This window comes from Ochotona princeps, chromosome 7 (assembly GCF_030435755.1).
Source record: "Ochotona princeps isolate mOchPri1 chromosome 7, mOchPri1.hap1, whole genome shotgun sequence".
Taxonomy (NCBI): domain Eukaryota; kingdom Metazoa; phylum Chordata; class Mammalia; order Lagomorpha; family Ochotonidae; genus Ochotona; species Ochotona princeps.
Window position 1 is genome coordinate 47,740,070 of NC_080838.1, and position 19,665 is coordinate 47,759,734.

At 42.3% G+C, this 19,665-nt stretch overlaps 1 protein-coding gene across 1 annotated transcript in view; it reads right to left on the reverse strand.

The window, feature by feature from the left end:
* Positions 1-19,665, reverse strand: part of DAPP1 (dual adaptor of phosphotyrosine and 3-phosphoinositides 1) — a 43,996-nt gene that overhangs the window by 20,246 nt on the left and 4,085 nt on the right. Inside the window, exons 2-3 of the mRNA XM_058667006.1 lie at positions 6,124-6,246; positions 5,054-5,187 (exon numbers count right to left, since the gene is read on the reverse strand). Coding sequence (XP_058522989.1) covers positions 5,054-5,187; positions 6,124-6,246 — 257 coding nt within the window. The remainder of the gene's footprint in view (positions 1-5,053; positions 5,188-6,123; positions 6,247-19,665) is intronic.

Below are 19,665 nucleotides of genomic sequence, written 5' to 3' on the forward strand. Positions count from 1 at the left end.
CATGGAAATAAAAATAACAATTGTAACCCACACAAACTGACTTATTGTTCAGAACAACAGGTTTATAGCACTCACCACACCTAATAGTGCAGACTGCAAAACAACAACAAAAACAAAAACACAGAACTAGACTGAGACAGTGTTATAGCCCTGCCACCTTCTACATATCTTCTGTCAAATTACTGTTCTTCAATACCATATTACAGTGTTACAGTGCCACTCAGCAAAGGGTATGGAAAGCACCTTGCTTTAGGATGAGATCCCCTGGATTCCAGTGTCACCTCTAATGCTTATGAGCTATACAACTTTGGGCAAGTAGGTCTGATGTTTTTATCTCTTTATCTGAAGCTGGGACCATTGAACTCATACATGTTATTGTGGGTGGTTGAGAAGATTAAATAATTTGATATATGTGAATATATATAACACAAAGCCCAGAACTTAGTAAACACTCTACAGATTTTGGCTCCATTCTTTTCCTTTCTGTAACTTATAAACTTCATTATTTTAAAATTCCACCTGAGTAAATGGGCTAGTGAATGAGCTGGGAATCCCCACATCAAACGAAAAAGAGAAGCAGAAGTGTGACATTTAGGAAAGAACCAAATAGAACCTTTAAAATTGAGAACTAGTTATTACAAAGGGTAAGTACAAACTCTGCACTCGACATATTTTCTCATGCAAAAAAGCTGATAAAGTCACAGTAGTATGATGAATTATGCCTGACATTTTCATAGAAAAAAAAGTGTTGAAACACAAATAAAAGGTAATAGCAAAAGCAATTTTTTTGTAATAGTATTCGGACATTTAGGCATAAAGATAAATTCTAGGTATATTTTCAAGGCTTGCAGCATTGGGGAAGCTTCTGTTTGCCAAGCGCCACTCGGATATTTATAACATTGATAGGCCACACAATATTATCAGCTTAAAAATTATCTTGCTATAGGGCCCGGCACAGTAGCCTAGCTGCTAAAATCCTTCCCTTGAATGTGCTGGGATCTCATATGGGTGCCGGTTCTAATCCTGGCAGTCTTGCTTTCCATCCAGCTCTGTGCCTGTGGCCTGGGAAAGCAGTCCAGGATGACCAAAAGCCTTGGGACTTCGTACCCATGTGAGAGACCCGGAGGAGGCTCCTGGCTCCTGGCTTCAGATCAGCACAGCTCCAGCCGTTGCAGCCACTTGGGGAATGAATCAATGGACAGAAGATCTTCCTCTCCGTCTCTCCTCCTCCCTGTATATCTGACTTTCCAACGAAAATAATTAAATCTTAAAAGAAAATGCTGCTGCTATAGATTGATTACGTTTTAAGGGTCTCCTGTAGCTGCTTTGCAGAGCCAGACAAAATGATTTCATGGGCTTTATACAGTTAGGGGGACAAGCTTTCTCCAATCTTGGCTAGCTAATTTCAAGAAGATACAATTAAAAAAAAGTAGTAATGAGTCAAATATGCTTATATAGCAACATTTTTTAAGATTTACTAATTTGAGTTTACAATTCATGTACAGATATGAGTAAAATTTTATTTAATATCCTACTATTGCCAACCAAAGGCAAACTCTGAACTTGAGCAACACTAAGCACACATGAAACATAAAACATTTGTCTCCATTTTGGAAGTTAAAATGTCGCAAGTTTACTGGTTGTGGTTTTTCCCTCGAGCTTCAAGGTAGGCATTGATAGTGGATATATCATATGGCAGAGTGTGGAAACGATTAGCATTTGTTCTTTCCAGTTATAGAACATTATCAGGAAACAACATTCAAAAACAAATTCCATTCCTTGGAGAGTTTATATTCCAGTATAAAAAATAAAGTACATTATGGGACATGTTAATAAGGCAAAAGGAAAGTCAAGATAGTACATTGTATCTCTATCACATACTTGGGAACTTTTGGTTTTTAAGGACTGGAAGCCTCTTAAATGTTCATGAATGCTAATAAGGAGAAAGCAGAGTAAATAGACACTTTAATGGAGATTAATGAAACTAAGTGCAGCCTACGGCAAGGGAAATGGGAAGTTATAATAACAGAATCAAAGTTGGTAAGAAACAGGTGTACATCGTGTCTAGGAAGCCCTTGGTCTTCAGCACGAAAAACAGAAATACAGACAGCTTAAAGACTGGACAATAGCACAGAAAAAAGCATAAAATAGTATTCATTCCTTTAAGGGATTATTACTACTCTAAGTACAAAGATTTTTCTCTTGGCCAGATTCAAGCACTGTGGGTTCCACTCTAGTGAAGACGGTGTAGAGTTCTAAGGCAGAGGTGGATGAGCTTGGTGACTTGTGCAACATTTGCATTGTCCATACAAGGCATGCTCTTCCTGTGAGTGGATAAACGTCAGAAAGCCTCTTTAATGCACATACTCTCTGGGTTCTGTCGGGTCTACCTGGATCTGGGGATCTGGATCTGGCTGACAGGAGTGGCCTGGGATATGTAATTTTAGTCCTTCCTGTTCAACCAATCTAGCAGTGAGAACCCTGGCATGGCTGGGTCCACTGTACAGACAAATGCTTTCTCTAATGATCTTGATTAGGTGTAAAACTGTAAGAAACTTCTCTGTTTCTAAGCAAGAAATCACCAACCTGACATCTCCTGATCACTTCACTGGGAGCGACCACCAAGCACTGAGTCTTCAAGGTCAAGAAGAAAAGACCAATTTTTGGAAGGTGGCGTCCCAGTTTCCATTTGCTTTATTGATAGGGTGACTTCAGGGAATCTTCTGGGGCTTGGAGGTCATCATGACTCCAGCATGCTATCTTGCTTCCTGAGGCCTGTTACTCCCAGAAGGCCAAGATTAGAATACTTATCTGTCATGAGTTTGGCTCTTTTCCCCAGGCTTGGTGGCTTTGCATTCCTCTGGCTGGGACAGATAAGAGGAATACAGTCAGTGGAACATCACTCAGGCCTTGAAGCCGACAAGTCAAGTATTTATCCCTCAGTATCAGGGATTCCTAGCAGAAGTTCAAACAGAAGACACGTCAAGAGGATGAAAATCTTGGTTTCTAAAGTTTTACTGTGATGAGTAGAATAGTAATCATAGTAATAACGATGATACAGCAAGTCTTTGCAGAAACTACTATAGGAGTCTGGGCTAGAAATCCTTATGACTCCTTATACACGAGTCAGGACAATGTATTAAGCTTAACGTTGTCCCAAGCACAATGTCAAGGCACCTCTACTTTGGAGAAGATGTAAGTGGTCCTCTTGGCCAATCATCACTGGGTCAGTGCCACAAAACTTCAGCCAGGGTGCAGGTCTCAAACTGCTTTGTAATTTCCAATCTGCCTTCAGATAGAATATGTATATGTTCTCTAACTTCTAGACAGACAGGAAGGAATAAGGAGAATGACTAGAAAAGGACTTACAAATAGAAGAATTTAAAAGAATGGAGCTGACTTTGCTTAGACATAGGAGAGAAGGAAGAAGAATAACAATAGCTTTGAAGGCCACACAGAGTTCCTATTCATGATCTCCCATTCACTCATTTATTCATTCATCCAATGAACAAAATAGTCACCAGACCACACATGGCAGGCATGGAGAGGACAAGAACAAAGGCGATGAAACAAAGACTGGATTTCAAACTCTCTTCTCTATTGCCAGCATCTCAGAATTGAACAATAATATCAAGTGTAAAGTTGGACACAAGCAGTGAGCCATTTGAAGTGAAAAAAAATTTGTTTTAGAAACCAAAATGCTTACCAAGACCAAGGTAACAGTGGAAATAAGTACAAGGATCTTCAAAAAGTTATAGAAAATGCATACTACGGAGAAAACTATATGTACATTAATATTTTTGCACCAAAATAGATTTAATTTTCTCTGCATTTTTTTAAGTTCTCCCATGTAACTCAACTGCTATTGCCTTATAAGGATAGCTGCTGGTTAAATAGTGAAGTGATTTTCCTGGTTAATTGGGAGAATTTTCAACCATAACAAAATCTTAAAAATGCTTGTAGTGTCAATTTCACAGTTTAGAATGTTCTATTGCAGACTAATGTGTGGTCAGTGAAAAGCAAAGCCACTGTTTTGTGGTTTCCAACGTGCCTTTCATCTACACGAGAAGCTGTGTGATTCACAGCAGGGTCTATCCCGGCCACAGAGCTCTCAGAAAAGACGGAAAGCCAACGATGGCATCTCAACCTGCCATACTGATGTCAGCAGAAAGCCCACAGGCAAATTTACCAAGAAAACAAGTCTGGACAAATACAGGGTAATCGGCTTGTGATTAAGTCTTGTGCCACAAGTTCTTGGAATTTCCTGGCATCAAATTAACTGAGATTTACGATCATTTAGGGCAAAAGAAGGTGTGATTCTGCATTACAAATGGAATGGTAAGCTTTTTCTAGCTTCATTGAACTACTCTGGACAAAGAAGTTGGATATGTTAGGTAGCAGAAGAGTGTGTGTTTATTTTCCATTTCTTGAAACCACATATTTTTTGGATTTGATTCTCTGTTAATTTAGTAAAATTTATTCATTTCCAGCTGAATTTAGACATTTAAAATTTGTGAGACAATAGAAATAATTTCTTAGCTTGGATGAACACTTTGTCATTAGTATTTGTAGCACTCAGTGATCTCGGTGGCAATTCAAGTGAGAATAGTGTTTGTCTAAATCCTAAAGTCGACTTCTTTCTTCCCACGTGCAAATTGCCCACATTTGAGTTCATGAGGAACCACAAAGTCCTTATTGGCTTTGCTCTTTCTGTTTTTAAGTATCAAAATTATGAGATGTGTAGACCATTTTATAAAAAGTGTGTGCTTTTAGTCAATGCAAAATCAGCCCATTAAGGAGCACATTCAGAGAAAATATCTACTTTGTACAAAATTGTTCTCTTCTAAAGATGATGTTTAAATACTAAGACATATACTTTATTAGTGTAGTATATGGCATAGCACTAGACAAAATGCTTCTAAGCATATCAAATTGCACAGCATATGATGCAATTCAGAAGTGACAACTATGACATTCGTTCATTGAAATCTGTCTTGATCCTCCCTTATGCTGCAGTAGCATCTCCCAGTTCAACTGTCTGTTCAGAGCTCACCTGTCTCGCTTCCAATCAAAGGTTGATTTGCAAAATGCTTGACAAAGTCCTTCAAAGATGAGTATTCATTAAAGCCAAATTTAAAAGAATATCCAGTGTACTCAACATGAAAGTGCTTGACAGAGTCTTTGGCTCTGAAAAAGGGAAAAAGACATGGTTATGGTATTTAACAAGTAAAATACATGTTTTGAAGAAAAGTAACCATTTCTTTCTAAAAATGGAGAATTAGGCAATTTTTACTTAAAATACTATTAAAGTATTATACAGAATATATTGTAACATGGTTGTATTTATTCTTGTTAAAAATAAATATTTATTTGAGAGGTAAAGAGTGAGACACACACACAGACACACACACAGATAGGCAGAGGGATCTCCTAATAGCTGATCCTTCCCCAAAAGCTCAAAACAGCGGGGTTTGACCTGGCCAATGTCAGGAGCCTGGACCGCAGTTCAGGTTTCTCACATGGATGCAAGGTTCCTAAGTACTTGGGCTATCACTTCTTCCCTTCCTCTCTTCTTCCCTCCCTTCCTCCCTCCCTCCCTCCCTCCCTCCCTCCCTCCCTCCCTCCCTTCCTTCCTTCCTTCCTTCCTTCCTTCCTTCCTTCCTTCCTTCCTTCCTTCCTTTCTCCTTCCCTCCGTTTCTTCCTCCCTTCATTCCTCTTTTCATCTCTCGCTCCCTCCTTCCCTACCTGCCTGCTTGCCTTTTCTCCCCACTGTGCAAGCTGCTTCAGTGCCAGCAGCACAGCGCAGTATCCTGGCAATGTGTTGGGGTTACTATACTCTCTTTTCATCGCTACTGGGTGCCAGATGCCCCTGCAATCTGGGTTTCACATTCTCCATCAATCTTCAGCAGGTTTGGGTGAAATGATTCCCAAAGGCTCCTCCTGTTCCAGTTGTCTCTCCCACTGGTGAATGGATCAGGGGCATGTCTCACAGTGTCTCTCCTCAGAGTTGGGAATTCTCCAACCTGGAACTGGGGTCTGGTGAGCTGGTGGAGTGTGTGCTGCTCAGCTCCACAAGTGACAGATGACCCTAGGCAACATTCTCGGAGTCCCTCACTTCCTCACCTTACAGAGAGTGAGTACAGACCGCTCTGTTCATTGCTGTCTCTCAATAGGTAGCTCCCGTCAAAGCCATTGGACAAGAGAAGTGCTTCAGCCGCATGGCGTGTAAGGCTGCCATGGTACCACCTGGAAAACAGAGGAAATTGCTGTCACCAAGGGCAGGCCGGAGACACCTCTTCCCCTATATTTGAAGTCACAAGTCACATCACCATGTTCTCCACTCAGACTAACTAGCCCAGAAACCCAACTCCCAGCCCAAACATTAGGACAAAGTCAATCTTGGAGAAATCAAAATGGAGCATTGAAAGCATAGTTCTAAAAATTTCTGTGCTGAACCCTTACCCCTACCCTAATTCCAGGACCTAGAGTGGTCTCCCACGGAGACAGGGTCATCACCAGCTGAGGATGTGGTCGTCAGCAGGAGCACTAAACCCAGAGCACTGCTATCCACTGATAGAAAGAAGAATCAGGGACAGGTTGGCATGCAGCGAGAATGCCACATTAACGCAAAAATGGTCACCTGCAAGCCAAGGAGAAAGGCCTGGACAGAGAGTCCCCCACAGCCGTTGTGGGATACTTGGACTTGCTGTTGCAGCATCCAGAGGCAGTCTGGCCGGCTCACACAGTGCTGCTTTGTAAGCAGATTTTTAAAGTCCTATTGTAAATAATCAATAAGCTTTGACCCATTTTCTTTCTTTTCATCTCCATCTTTCACTCTTTTGCAAGTGTGGTTCTACTTCACAGAAAACTCTGGGGTGACAGTACTGAAGCCCAGCTGCATGAGAGAACTGAAACCAGACACAGAGGAGCCAGAAGTTCTTAGCAAGGTAAGCCCCATCACTCCGGATGTTCCAACCAGACAAGAACTAACTTTCTTTCTTTCTTTCTTTCTTTCTTTCTTTCTTTCTTTCTTTCTTTCTTTCTTTCTTTCTTTCTTTCTTTCTTTCTTTCTTTCTTTCTTTCTTTTTTTCTTTCTTTCTTTCTTTCTTTCTTTCTTTCTTTCTTTCTTTCTTTCTTTCTTTCTTTCTTCCTTTCTTTCTTCCTTCCTTCCTTCCTTCCTTCCTTCCTTCCTTCCTTCCTTCCTTTCTTTCCTTTCTTGCTTTTTTTTCTTCCTTCTTTCCTTCCTTCCTTCCTCCTTCCCTCCCATGCTTCCTCCCTACTTTCCTCCTTTCATCCCTCCCACCCTCCTCCAGTTGATAAGGAGATGTCAACTGATCTTTGATATGTGTGTTTGTACTTCAGGAAAAGTAACAGACACCCATGGCAAATGAAAATAATCCAAAGCTTTGTGCCTACCTTTGAGGTTCTTTTCCCTGTGCCTTTCCTCAAAAGGTTTCAGTGTTAACCATTTCCCTGTGGTTCCTCCTGATAGTCTAGGCATCTACAGGCTATTCCTGTAGGCCCAGACACTCCTAATTCTACACAAGGAAGAGTGTGCAGGCATAGTGTTCTGCATCTTGGCCTTTTCCCTTCACCACATGCCTTGCTTCCTTATAATGTGGGAGTGGCATTGCAATGTGGTGACTAGGGCGTGTCCCAAAGTATCTTGCCCTGGGTCTGAATCCAGGTGAAACCTCTTGCGGGCCCTACCAGACTGAGCCAGAATCTGGGCAGGGAACTTAGCCCATCTCAGCCTCAGTATAAAATAAAAGGAGCTTTACTACTTGGGCCTGGTACAATGGCTCAAATGGCTAAATCCTAACCTTGCATGCTCCGGGATCCCCTGTGGGTGTTGGTTCATGACCCAGCTGCTCCACTTCCCATCCAGCTCCCTGCTTATGGCCTGGGTAAGCAGTAGAGGATGGCCCAAAGCCTTGGGACTCTGCACCTGTGAGTGGGAGACCCAGAAGAAGCTATTGGCTCCTGGCTTCGGATTGGTTCAGCTCTGGCCATAGCGGCCACTTGGAGAGTGATCCAGCTGACTGAAGATCTTTCTGTCTCTCCTCTCTGTAAATCTGCCTTTCCAAGAAAAATAATAATAATTTTAACAAGGTTTATTACTAGTCACAGCTCATTGACGGTTAGTGCTGCACATGCTGCTGTGGTGCAAATGTTGAAGCAGGTCTGGGAACAGCTGTGCTCAACACCTGCTCAGGGCTAGCAGGAAATGACTAAGATCCACAAAGCCATCCCTTGTGCTTTATCCTCCATGCTATGATTTTCCTGTGGCTCAAATGAAATGTTCTGGTCCTTTCTTTTTAGTTTGAGTAACAAGCACAGAGGAACCAGCAACCCTGGCTGACCGCCAATGTTCCCTCATCCATGGCAATGACTTTAAGGGAGAGATGGCAATTACATAGACTATATCAAGGTAATGAACTAGGTGTTTTCAAAGAAGAGAAAATAGTGTACAGGAACTCTGAGGAATAGTCTTATGCTGGCACCAAGGGATCTATCTTGTCCTGCACACACTGGCACCCACTGTGAACTTTCTGCCACCTGAAATTGTGGCCTGGGTAATAAGGAGCAAACCCAAGTGCCTGTGTGGAAGGAAGCTTCTACCACAGGTCTCCCAGCCATCTGTTTTCTAAATCTGAATTTCCTAATGCATGTTTCTTTTTAAGATTTATTTATTTTTATTGGAAAAGTAGATTTACAGAAAGGAGAGAAAGAGAGAAAGATCTTCTACCCACTGGTTCACTCCAAAAGTGGCCGCAACAACTGAAGCTGGGCCAAATCCAGGAGATTGTTCCAGGTCTCCCATGCGGGTCCAGGGTCCCCAGCTTTGTGCCATCCTCCACTGCTTTCTCAGGCCACAAGCTGGGAGCTGGATGAGAAGCAGAGAAGCTAGGACATGAACCAGCTCCTATATCAGATCCCAGTGCATGCAAGGAGACGATTTAGCCATTGAGCCATCGCGACAGGCCTCCTATGTGTGTGTCTTTAGCATATTTTTTTCTATGGGGCTGAACTGCCTCCATCCAAGATTAGAAATGTATTTGATAGCTGAAAGCAGTGATGCATGCAGCATTTGCTAAGAATATTCACTGAGTGTTTTATCTAGAGCAGGCCTATTTACCACACTGATTCCCAGACAAGTTTAAATTTGTTCACTACAAAATGCTTGCAAAGGACAGCCGGGAAAACTACAAGCGAAGCTGTAGCAGATGTCAGGTCCAGCTGAAGCCAAAGTCCCAATGCGTTTTGATAGAGAAAATCTCTGCAAGGTCATAAGTCTTTAAATACAGCTTGCCAAGAATGACTTTTAGGATGATTATTTTAGTATAATGTTCCATTTGAGTCAGCAAATCTTTTATTTGAAGCAATACTTGACTTGCAAGATTCTAAAACATGAAGGATTTAGACATTCATTTGGATTCTTTTCAGGGGAACCTGATGCGCATTTTAAAGCATTTGTAGGATTACGGACCTGGCACGGTAGCCTAGTGGCTAAAGTCCTCACCTTGCAACCACCAGAATCCCATGTGGGCACTGGTTCATGCCTGGCTGCCCCACTTTCCATCCAGTTTCCTATTAGTGGCCTGGGAAAGCAGTTGAGGATGACTGAAAGCCTTGGGACCCTGCACCCACATGGGAAACCTGGGGGAAGCTCCTGGCTTCTGTCTCACCTTCAGCCATTGTGGCCACTTGGGGAGTGAACCAGCAGACAGAAGATCTTTCTGTCTGTCTGTCTCTTGGTAGATCTGCCTTTCCAAAAAGAAAATAAATAAATCTTGAAAAAAAAAAAAAAAAAGGAAGAAGAAGAACCATTTGTAGAATCCTGCTTGGGGCCGGAGAGATGGCTCAATTGGCTAATCACCCCCCCACAAGCATTAACATGCCATATAGGCATTGGTTAGTGTCCTGGCTTCTCTACTTCCCATTCAGCTTCCTGCTTGTGGCCTGAGAAAGCAGCAGAGGATGGCACAAAGCCCTGGGACCCTGCACCTGTGTGGGAGACCTAGAGAGAGCTCCTGGCTTCAGATCAGCTCAGTTCCTGCCATTTTGATCATTTGGGAAATAAACCAGCAGATGGAAGATTTTTCTCTCTTGGTCTCTCCTTCTCTCTGTAAATCTGCCTTTTCATTAAAAATAAATAAATCGTAAGAATTCTGCTGATATTAAATTTCATCCTGACAACAGTTTTTTAACCAAGATTTTTATTATAATCTTTTACATAACAACTATATACCATAAACCCATAATAAATGTTTGCATTTAGAACAAGAAGAATGGCATTGGGATCTGACTGGGAAACTCAGAGAGCATTTGTTACTGGGCGGCGTTTTTTGCTAGTCAGTTTTTTTGAAATGTAGGCTCTGGGAAAGCCTCCTATGGAACTTGCCAGGCAGCCACCCACGGATGCTGAATGCCCTCATTCCCCAAATAGCTCTTCCACACACGCCTAAGCATCTCCTTTGATTGAGTCAAGTGTTCCTAGCCCCAAAACTCTGGTGAGTGTATTTCTCAGGACAGTGAACATGGATCCAAATAGCACCATGTAGACTTTATAGCAACATGTGCGCATCAGGTAACAGTGGCAAAAGATGGTGTCCATAAAGAACTGATGTCCCATGATCAACTTTCTGTACTTTTAGTGATTGCTTCAAATCTGGGCAGACCGTAGTCTAAGACATTGTGTTTTGTAGGTCAAAGGGAACAAGAATGAAAATGCCCAGATGGAACTTCAAAAAACCACTAATTTGAGTCAGGAAGGCAAGACAAGCATACTGAAAACTCCATCCAAGTGATAATGTAATATCCAACTGTGTTCAGAAAGAAAGAACATAAGCAGGTTCCTTGAACAAGCCAGCATGTAAACAGACCTTAAAAGACATGCGAGTTATCTTTTAAAAGGGTGTGCAAGGAAAATTAAAAGGTATATATGTAAAATTAAGAGAAAAAATTGTCACAGAAGAAATGTATGTTTCTAACAGTCTCACTATCAGAACAGAAAATGCAAATTAAAGTAACAATAAGATATTTTTCTTCATCTATTAGCTTGTTCACAATGGAAAAGTTAGACATTATTGAGCATTAGAGAATTTGGAGCTGATAAATACTGTTGTGTTGCTGGTAGGGGCCTAAGTTGGAGTGAAATGTGGAGTATCCAAAGTAACTGAGCATGTGCATTTGATCAGTGCTGCTGCTTCTAGTGTCTGCCTAATGACACACTCACGGGAGCAGCAGGGAATGTGGGCCAAGGAAGCACTGCAGAACTGCTTGGCAGTAAAAATTTGGAGCTGTCCTAAACATCTGCCAGCCAAGCGATGACGAAACTCAGTGCTCCTAAAAGGAAATGATATAAAAAGCTAGATACAGGGCCAGCAATGTGGCATGGGGATAAAGCTCCTGCCTCTGATGCTCATATCCCAAATCGGTTCCACTTCCAATCCAGCTCCATGTCAATGTGCCTAGGAAAGCAACGGAGGATGATCCAAGCGCTTGGGTCTCTGAGCCCACGTTGGAGACCTGCAAGAAGCTCTTGGACTCTGTCTTTAATCTGGCCCGGCTCTGGCTGTTTGTGGCCATTGAGAGAGTGAACCAGTGGATAGAAGTTTTCTCTCTCCCTCTCTCTTCTTGGGTATGTATTGTGTAACTCTGCCTTTCAAATAAATAAGATAATTTTTTTTTTAAAGTTAGCCAAAAATGTTTGAAAAGGTGAGAGCATTTTTTTTTTTTTTTTTGCTTGCCAAATGACGAGGAAGGGCATGAATAATAAAGGTATTTTGTGAGAAGCTGGCAGGTATGCTTAATGTCTTACAAAAAAAATAATGGCAACCTGAACAACCAAAAATTGCCTTTTCCCATAAGGCCAATGCTAAAGATGTTGTATATATGTACATATCAGGACTAATGGATCCTCAAATACATTGTTGACCTGAAGCGCTGACTGTGGGCTCACAATGACATCCTCACTCAAAACAATCTGACTTATATAAATGTTAAGACCATAAAAGGGTAAGATTCTAAAACAGTACACACCATCAAATAAGTATGGTTTTCCTTTGCATAAAGAATGACAATTGAAGCTGTTGGCAAAAAAAACTTTAGCTTGATAAACTTCTCCTAATTTAGTGAATTCCAATGGGATGTGGGGAGAGAAAGATTCACATATTTTTTGGGTAACTAAAACTGAACCAGAGCTGAAAGAAATTCATCAATTTCTTTCTTAATCCAACTTCCAGAGATAATTCTATTAAGAGTTTGCCTTATTCTTTCATTTTGTTGGATCAAAGTTTATTGAGTGCTGGAATTGCCTGAGGCAATTAGGCAATGATGGAGGAAAAAGAAGAAACAGAGAAAAAAAAACAAAAAAACAAAAACGAGCGACATAGAGGGATGTGAGGAGAGACCAAGAGAGAGGAAAGACTTTTTGTCTATTTTAAAGTTCGGTGGGACTTAGAGCGGCAACCATTCAGCAAAGAGGGAAGGAAGAGAAGAACAGATCTAGGCACAAAAGAAGCAGAACACTGTATGATCTGTGATCTGGGAGTCCCTTAGCACAGGGGGAGGTACTCAAGGCTGGGTTATATATGCCCCTAGATGGCCAGAGTTCCTAGCTGACAACTGCATAACTTCTTGGGACTTCCTAAGCACATGTAACAGCTCATTGCATGGAATCATCCTTGCACAGGCCTTGAAGTCCTAGCAATCCCAACTGTATGGGAAAAATGATTTAAATTTAGCTCATTTGATTATTAGCAGTGAGAACCAGATCTTAAGGAGCTTGAAGTGTATAAAATTTGGAGATCTCTTGAACAACAACAGCAACAGAAAACAATATAAAATTGTTTTAACAATTTTGTATAGTGTTTGAATAATTTTTAAACTATACTAAGTCTCTTCTCCAATTTTCCCTCACATGCTGCTGACGACAGGGAGCTCGCTGCTTGTACAGGCAAGCTCAGTCCACTGCGTGCATGATGAATAAACAGGATACTCCTCTACACCAACTCACTGCTTCCTGCATCAGAGCCTTCAGTAGGGAACCCTGGGCCACTCTTGGAGTTTTAGCTATGACACTTAATGCAAATAGTCGAAAACATTGAAAATGAACTGTCTTCTCTTCACATCACCTTTAACCTCTCCTTCCATGACTGCCTGTCAGTCTATCATCCAAGCATCTTCTCAACCTTGGGTGTATTAAGCTCTGGAATACAAAACAAAGCAGCACTCATCCTCCCTGGTCAGGCTGCTGGGCACGTACAACACAGCCCATTGCATTTGTTCCTTCACAATTGCATCACACCGTTGATTCACAGAACCTGTTTGCCGATTCAGAGTCGCAATTATGTCATCTTCCTCTGCTGCTCTTACAAGGTGGATGTTTTTGAATTCAGTGCAATAAGAAATCTGGTTTTTGTTGTTGTTTATTTTTGCTTTTAAATTTTTCTACTGGGAAATGCTCAGTGGGAAGGGATGTTAGTGAGCAGTCAACTTGGACCACACACATGCAGGGAGTAACATCGAGGAGCTTGGTAAGGAATAGCCATGTCTTTGTCTCCAGTCAATTTCCCAGCTAATCCATCCATCTGCTGTAATCACTTCCAAATTTTGACAAGTGGCAGTCTCTGGGTTCTCCCAGGTCAAGGTGACTAGTCTTCATGCATCAGAAGAGAATTTTTTTATTTCAAATATTGAAGCATTGGCTTCATTTATAAATGTAGCACCTATTTCTTTGATGCTGATAGAAGACAATGAATATCATGCTTGGCTAAATTACACGATATAGTATGGCTAAGTCAGACACTGTGTTAGGTACTGGAAATTCACTTTTAACTTTAATCCCTTTAGAATAAGGTTCATTTTCCTGACACCAAAATAAAAATGCAAATAAATCAATAATAAATTATTTTGACCTTGCCATCCCTGAAGAAGTGAAAAAAGAGCCAGAAGTGACTGTCTATAATGACACAGAAGCAACAGTGTTTGCCTCACACTGCCCAAGGCCCACACATTGCTGTAATCATGTCTGAAGGCTAAAGGAGTCCTCAGAGCAGACACCAGGCAAGCTCAAAAGAATATATTGTACTGAGTGTGCACGATTGTCAAATGTTTCAGATGACCTTGAAGGAAACAGTGGTATTATCCCTTCCATGAGAGAGTAACAAAATAGGAAACACCCACCTGCTAGAGAATTTTCACAGCTGCCTGGCAGTAAGGTACAGGAAATAAACTCAACCACAGAGAAAGCAGCCGGGTTCTCGCCGGAAAGCTGGTGTCCTGTTCAGCCTCCTCCTCTCCTTTCATTTCAGCACCTCCCTGAGCTAGGACCTTCGGTGAAACTGCCCCAGGAGACTGCAACCTGCTGATTGCATTGGGTTTTAGTGTCTGACTTTGCTGATTGAAGTTTTTATACCACATGATGCCTTTTAAAGGAAAGGCTTTCAAACTGCTGCACTCATCCCACACAAAGAAACACATATTACATGACTCTCTTTATGTGGATACATGAGACTTTGCAGGAAAAAATGGAGCCAGAAGACACATTCATTTTGGCACCAAAAAAATAAAATCTGTATATGTTTTTTCATAACTCACATTTTCCATAAACTTTTTCAAAGCCCATTGTATTTCACATACATATAAACGAATGTTACAGGCAACAGTACCTAAACTTCTACATGTTATTTACTTGGATTTTATTCATTCCCATTATATTTTGTGCAAATATGGATGTGACACATCAAATTGGTTGCAAGAACAAAAATGGATTGCTGCTGGCATCTGAGAAGCAATGCACAGTGTTGCTACCCAAAAGACAAGTAGACGCCCTCCACACCTTGCTAGGAATGCACTTGCTCGGCACCTAACTCACCTGCTGGGCCTCAGAGAATCACCATACAATTTAGAGCTTATGAAGCATGGCTCTGAAGGGCTCTTGGTCCTAAACATCCTAATTCAGTTCAATACTCTCAATAGCCTGAACTTACAGTATTTGGCATCTGGGGCGAAAAGGCAAATTTAAGTTCCCAGTGACATTTCAGTACCAACAAGCAGGAAAAAAGAAGGATCTGCAATGAGTGTAGTTGGGAAATTAATTGTAGTTGTTACCTTAGTGAAATGGTAAAGGGTACAAAATGGAGAACTAGTGGAGGACTGGAATGATCAGAGAAGAGGAAATTCATAAATAGGGGCTTGAAGAATAAAGACAGGATTCATTATCTAGTGAGAAAAAAGGGAATTCTGAGAAGACAAATGGTACAAGCCAAAGCCCTGGGGTTGCCCTGTGAGTGCTGCAGAGAGACGATTCATGGGAAGAAACCCTGGACGAGTCACAATGGACACGGCAAATAGTCCTGCAGTTTGAAACCTGAGGCCCATGGCCACTGAGCTTGCCCATTTATTTTTTTAGCTTAAAAAATGTATTTATTTATTTGGAAAAAAAGGAGGGAAAGACCGAGAGATACATCTGCCATCTGCTGATTCACTCCTCAAATGGCTGCAATGGCTGGGACTGGGCCAGGCCAAAGCCAGGGGCTGAAAGCTTTATCCGGGTCTTCCATGTTGGTCACAAACATTCAGGCACTTGCGCCCTCTTCTGCTGTTTTTCCAGTCCCATTAGTAGTCATCTGGAGAAGAACCTGATGATCATATGATGTGTGGGCACCATTGGTGGTGGCTTAACTCACTGTACCATGGTGCTGGCCTAGCTTGTATATTCCTGATGATGACAAAACTTTATATTAATTTACACCTACAGGTCAGGCATTCAAAGACACATTTCCTTTCTTCTTGCCAAAGAGAAATGAAGTACAACCTTGATTCTGTCCCAGCAGATGTCTAAAGAGGACATATTTTCCAAAGCAAGACAAGAAACTTCCAGTTGAGTGAAAGCTGCTAAAATGCCCTGGGAGTTGAATATTAAGAGCACTCTAGAGAATTTATTGTTTTCTCATTATTTTCAAAATCGCTCTCACTTTTCAATGACATTGACGTACCCTCTGAACTCAGTAGAGCACAGATGGCAGAAGCATAACACGTGTGCCATGCCCCCTCCTTGGGCCATGGCCGCACACAGAATCCATCTGCTGTCAGAGCTGCCGAGCTCTCTGTCCCTTTGGACACAGTGATAATGGAACACAAGGTCGATTTAGCAGGGATTTCTACCATAAGTATTCATTCCTGGCTAATCTCTTAGCACTTGAGTCATTCTACTGCATCATTTGACTGCTGTTGTCTTCACCAATGCTCCTGTGTTCATAGAATTGTCTCTAGAGACTTTGATTCCATGAGAGATAAAGCTCTCAGCCCTCTCTGACGTTTGAAATCATAAGTTTGGGATGAAGAAGCGTCTTATGCTGGGAAGATGATGTTGTCCATGGTAGTGTTTTCAGCTCCATAACCACAAGTGTGGGCTTCTCAGGTCACTGATTATAGCAATGGACCCTGTCCACATGGAGAGAGCTGAGCAGAGGCCTTGCTAAGGGATTGGGAGGTTCTAATAGGGTTCTAACAAAGGCTTAGCCAGGCAAAGTGTGAGATCCAGGGAAGGCAGGAGAAATACCACCACAACCGCTTCTGCTGGAAGGTCTCTGTGACACTGTGGCCTTCTATGTTGCTATGTCCGCCTGCATGTGCACTCCTAGCATTCTGAGTGGTGAGGCCAGGAGCTGCAGGCTTTTGGAAACAGTCTGGGCAGTAACCAAAGCAGACTATGTGATAACAGAGACAGGCGCTGTTAATTAAAGGTAGCTCCCAATTTGTCAGGCATAGACAAAGCAAACCAGAAATGAAAGGGAGAAGAGAATTCTGTGGGAGCTGAGGTCTGTGAGAAGCAGAGTTGGGAACCATTGTGACAGAATGTAAATGGCCCAAATGGATCCTGGGACTGAGTGAGGCTTAGTCCACAAGGACTGTTGCTGTTTTCTCAATACTTGCGTATTTTGCCACATTTGTGCCTTTGCTTGGCCATTTACAAGATACAAAGTGTCAGTTTTTTACCTTGAAGTGACACAAATTCTTTTTTAATGACTAATTTTTATTTCAGATGATGTTTACACAGTTGATGAGAGTGCGAAGGACCAAGGGTTAGGGAAAAGTGGCTGTGATCATTATTTCCAAATTTTCTATTTTTTTTTTCCTGTTTCTGGGGGAAGTGGGGAGATACGGGGAGAAACCACACCCAGTCTCCCAATGGCGCCAGTACCCAGGGATGGAAAACAGCCACCCGATATGAACCCAAGGTCCTGAGGAAACTGACACAAATCTTTTCATGTGCTCTGCTTCCAATGATCATCTCCTGCCTGGCATGTGCAGTGTTTTCTCCAAGTACTGTTCTGGCCCTTGGCCCAAGCCATAAAGCTCTAACTACACATGTGTGTGTTTCCTCTGTATCCACACAGCCATTCTTACTCACCGTTTCACTTCCCATAAGTCTTATGAAGTACACTCATCTTTCAGCATTCTCCATGCCTAATAACACCCTTGACAGGCAGATCTATGCAAGAGTGGAATGTGCAGCATGCCTATTTCCAACGGGCAGCACTTGTGGGATAGATTTATACATGGAGTGGAAGGAGGTCACACTATACAAAAGAGGGAATTCACTTCAGCCAAGGAGAGATGGTACTGTTCACCGGTTGTACTCTGCCATTTGGCCAACAAAGAATCACCTTCCGTTGTTAACAACCAAGATTACAGAACTGTGCAAAAAGAAAAGCAAGGTAACAGCCCTAGTTGATGCCACAGCTTTGTAAATACATCTCATTAGAATTTTGCTTTATTGTACTTAGAGTCTTCAGTATTTCTAGTCCTACAAATGAACTCTATACAAAATTCAATGATTCTCATTTATTTGGTTACTGGCCTAGCTTTGTGTGTTTTGTATTATATGAAGAATAGAAAGCATAACATCTTCCTTGATGAACTTTGTTGGTTACAGAAATCACAGAACTTTCTTTGCTTCTCTGAGTTCAGCACTAATATGTTGTGTGAGTACAATAACAGGAAGATTTCTTGCAAATTAAAAACTTGCATCAGTAGCCCAGGAAGTGTACTCTAGAGCAAGCTCTTGAACTTGAAGGCTTTGTGGCATGTTACTCTGGGCATGTTTGAGAAGCTCTGGTCCTCCTCACTTTCCTCAACACTCAGTAGCAATGGCATCATGTTATTAGTAACAGTAACTTATTTCTCAGAGATATATGAATTAAGTAAGTTCACACAGGCAAAGGGCTTAACATAGTTCCTGGCACAAGGTAAGCAGCCAGTCTCTATCAGCTGCTGTTATTTGCATGCAAGGCAGCAAATCACACCTTGGGTCACTGGGCTGCACTCTGAGCAAGTCCCTCTGTCGCACTACTAACCAGGTCTGCAGCCAGTGAGGTCAGTGTCTGCATTCATAAAATGAGAAAGGCAGGCCTGTCATCAGAGTGATATTGTCAATGCTAAATGACAAAATCCATATGAATGCATAGTGTTGGCACATGGTAGGCGGTTGGTGAACAGTAACTGTCACAATGGAGAAGTAACCTGATTGTGAAGCAAGCAAGGACTTTGACCTAGACACTCCGGGACTCAAGGCCACCCGGCTCTTCCCATGAGTCTCCCCACAGTGCAAGCTGGTGTGAGCCAGACCACTGCCTTGCAACAGGAGTGCATGTGTTTCTTAGCGTTAGTTCTCTGGGTCAGCCGACTTCCAGCTGAGGGCCAGTTCCTGCCAGCCATCTGCTTTGGTGTAGACTGACAGCCAGCAGTGTCTGCACATTTTGAAATTGCTGGGGGGAAAAAAAAGAACATGTTTCTGTTGCATGAAAACTAAATGAAGTTTACATTTGAGAGCTCATCCATGACATTTTCTTGGAACACCTTCTCAGCCGTTGCTTTTGGAGGTATTTGCACAATAATGGCGGCAGCGAGAGGCTGTGATAGAGATCAGGAGGCTTGCCAGCTGAAGATAATTACCACTTGCTGTTTATTCAAAGAGTTTGTGGATCCTTCCCTCCTCTTTCTCTTCTTTGTGAACATGGATGGGCAGCAGTTCAATCATTTAGTACAGGAATTCAGAAGACACACCCAGAGAGCCTGGTTCAACTTCATGCTCTGCTTCCAATCCTGTTCCCTGCTATTGCACTCCCTAAGAGGCAGCATGCGGTGACTCAAGTACTTAGGTATTTGCTGCCTACCTACAAGGCCCTGATAGAGTCCTGGACTCCTGGTCAGCATGACCCAGTCCTGGCTACCCCAGAGATATGGGGAATGAACCAGCAGACGAAAGAACTGGCTGCTTTTGTCTCTGCCTTTCAAAAGGAAAACAGAGGAAGCTGACACGGTGGTGGAGCTGGCTACGTGTGACATGGGCATCCCATATAGGTGCCAGTTGGATATCCAGCTGCTTCAATTCTGATTCAGCTCCCTCCTAAAAGTGCCTAGGAATACAGTGAAGGATGTCCCACGTGTTCGGGCTGCTCTACCTACATGGGATATCCAGCTGAAGCTTCTGGCTCCTGGCTTCAGCTGGCCCAGCCCAGGCTGTTGCAACCCCGGGGAGTGAAGCAGCGGATGGCAAAGTTCTGTCTCCTCACCATTCTCTGCAACTCTGTTAAATAAAGAAATCAGTCTTATTAAAAGGGGGAGAAAGAATAATATTGTGCAAAATGAAAG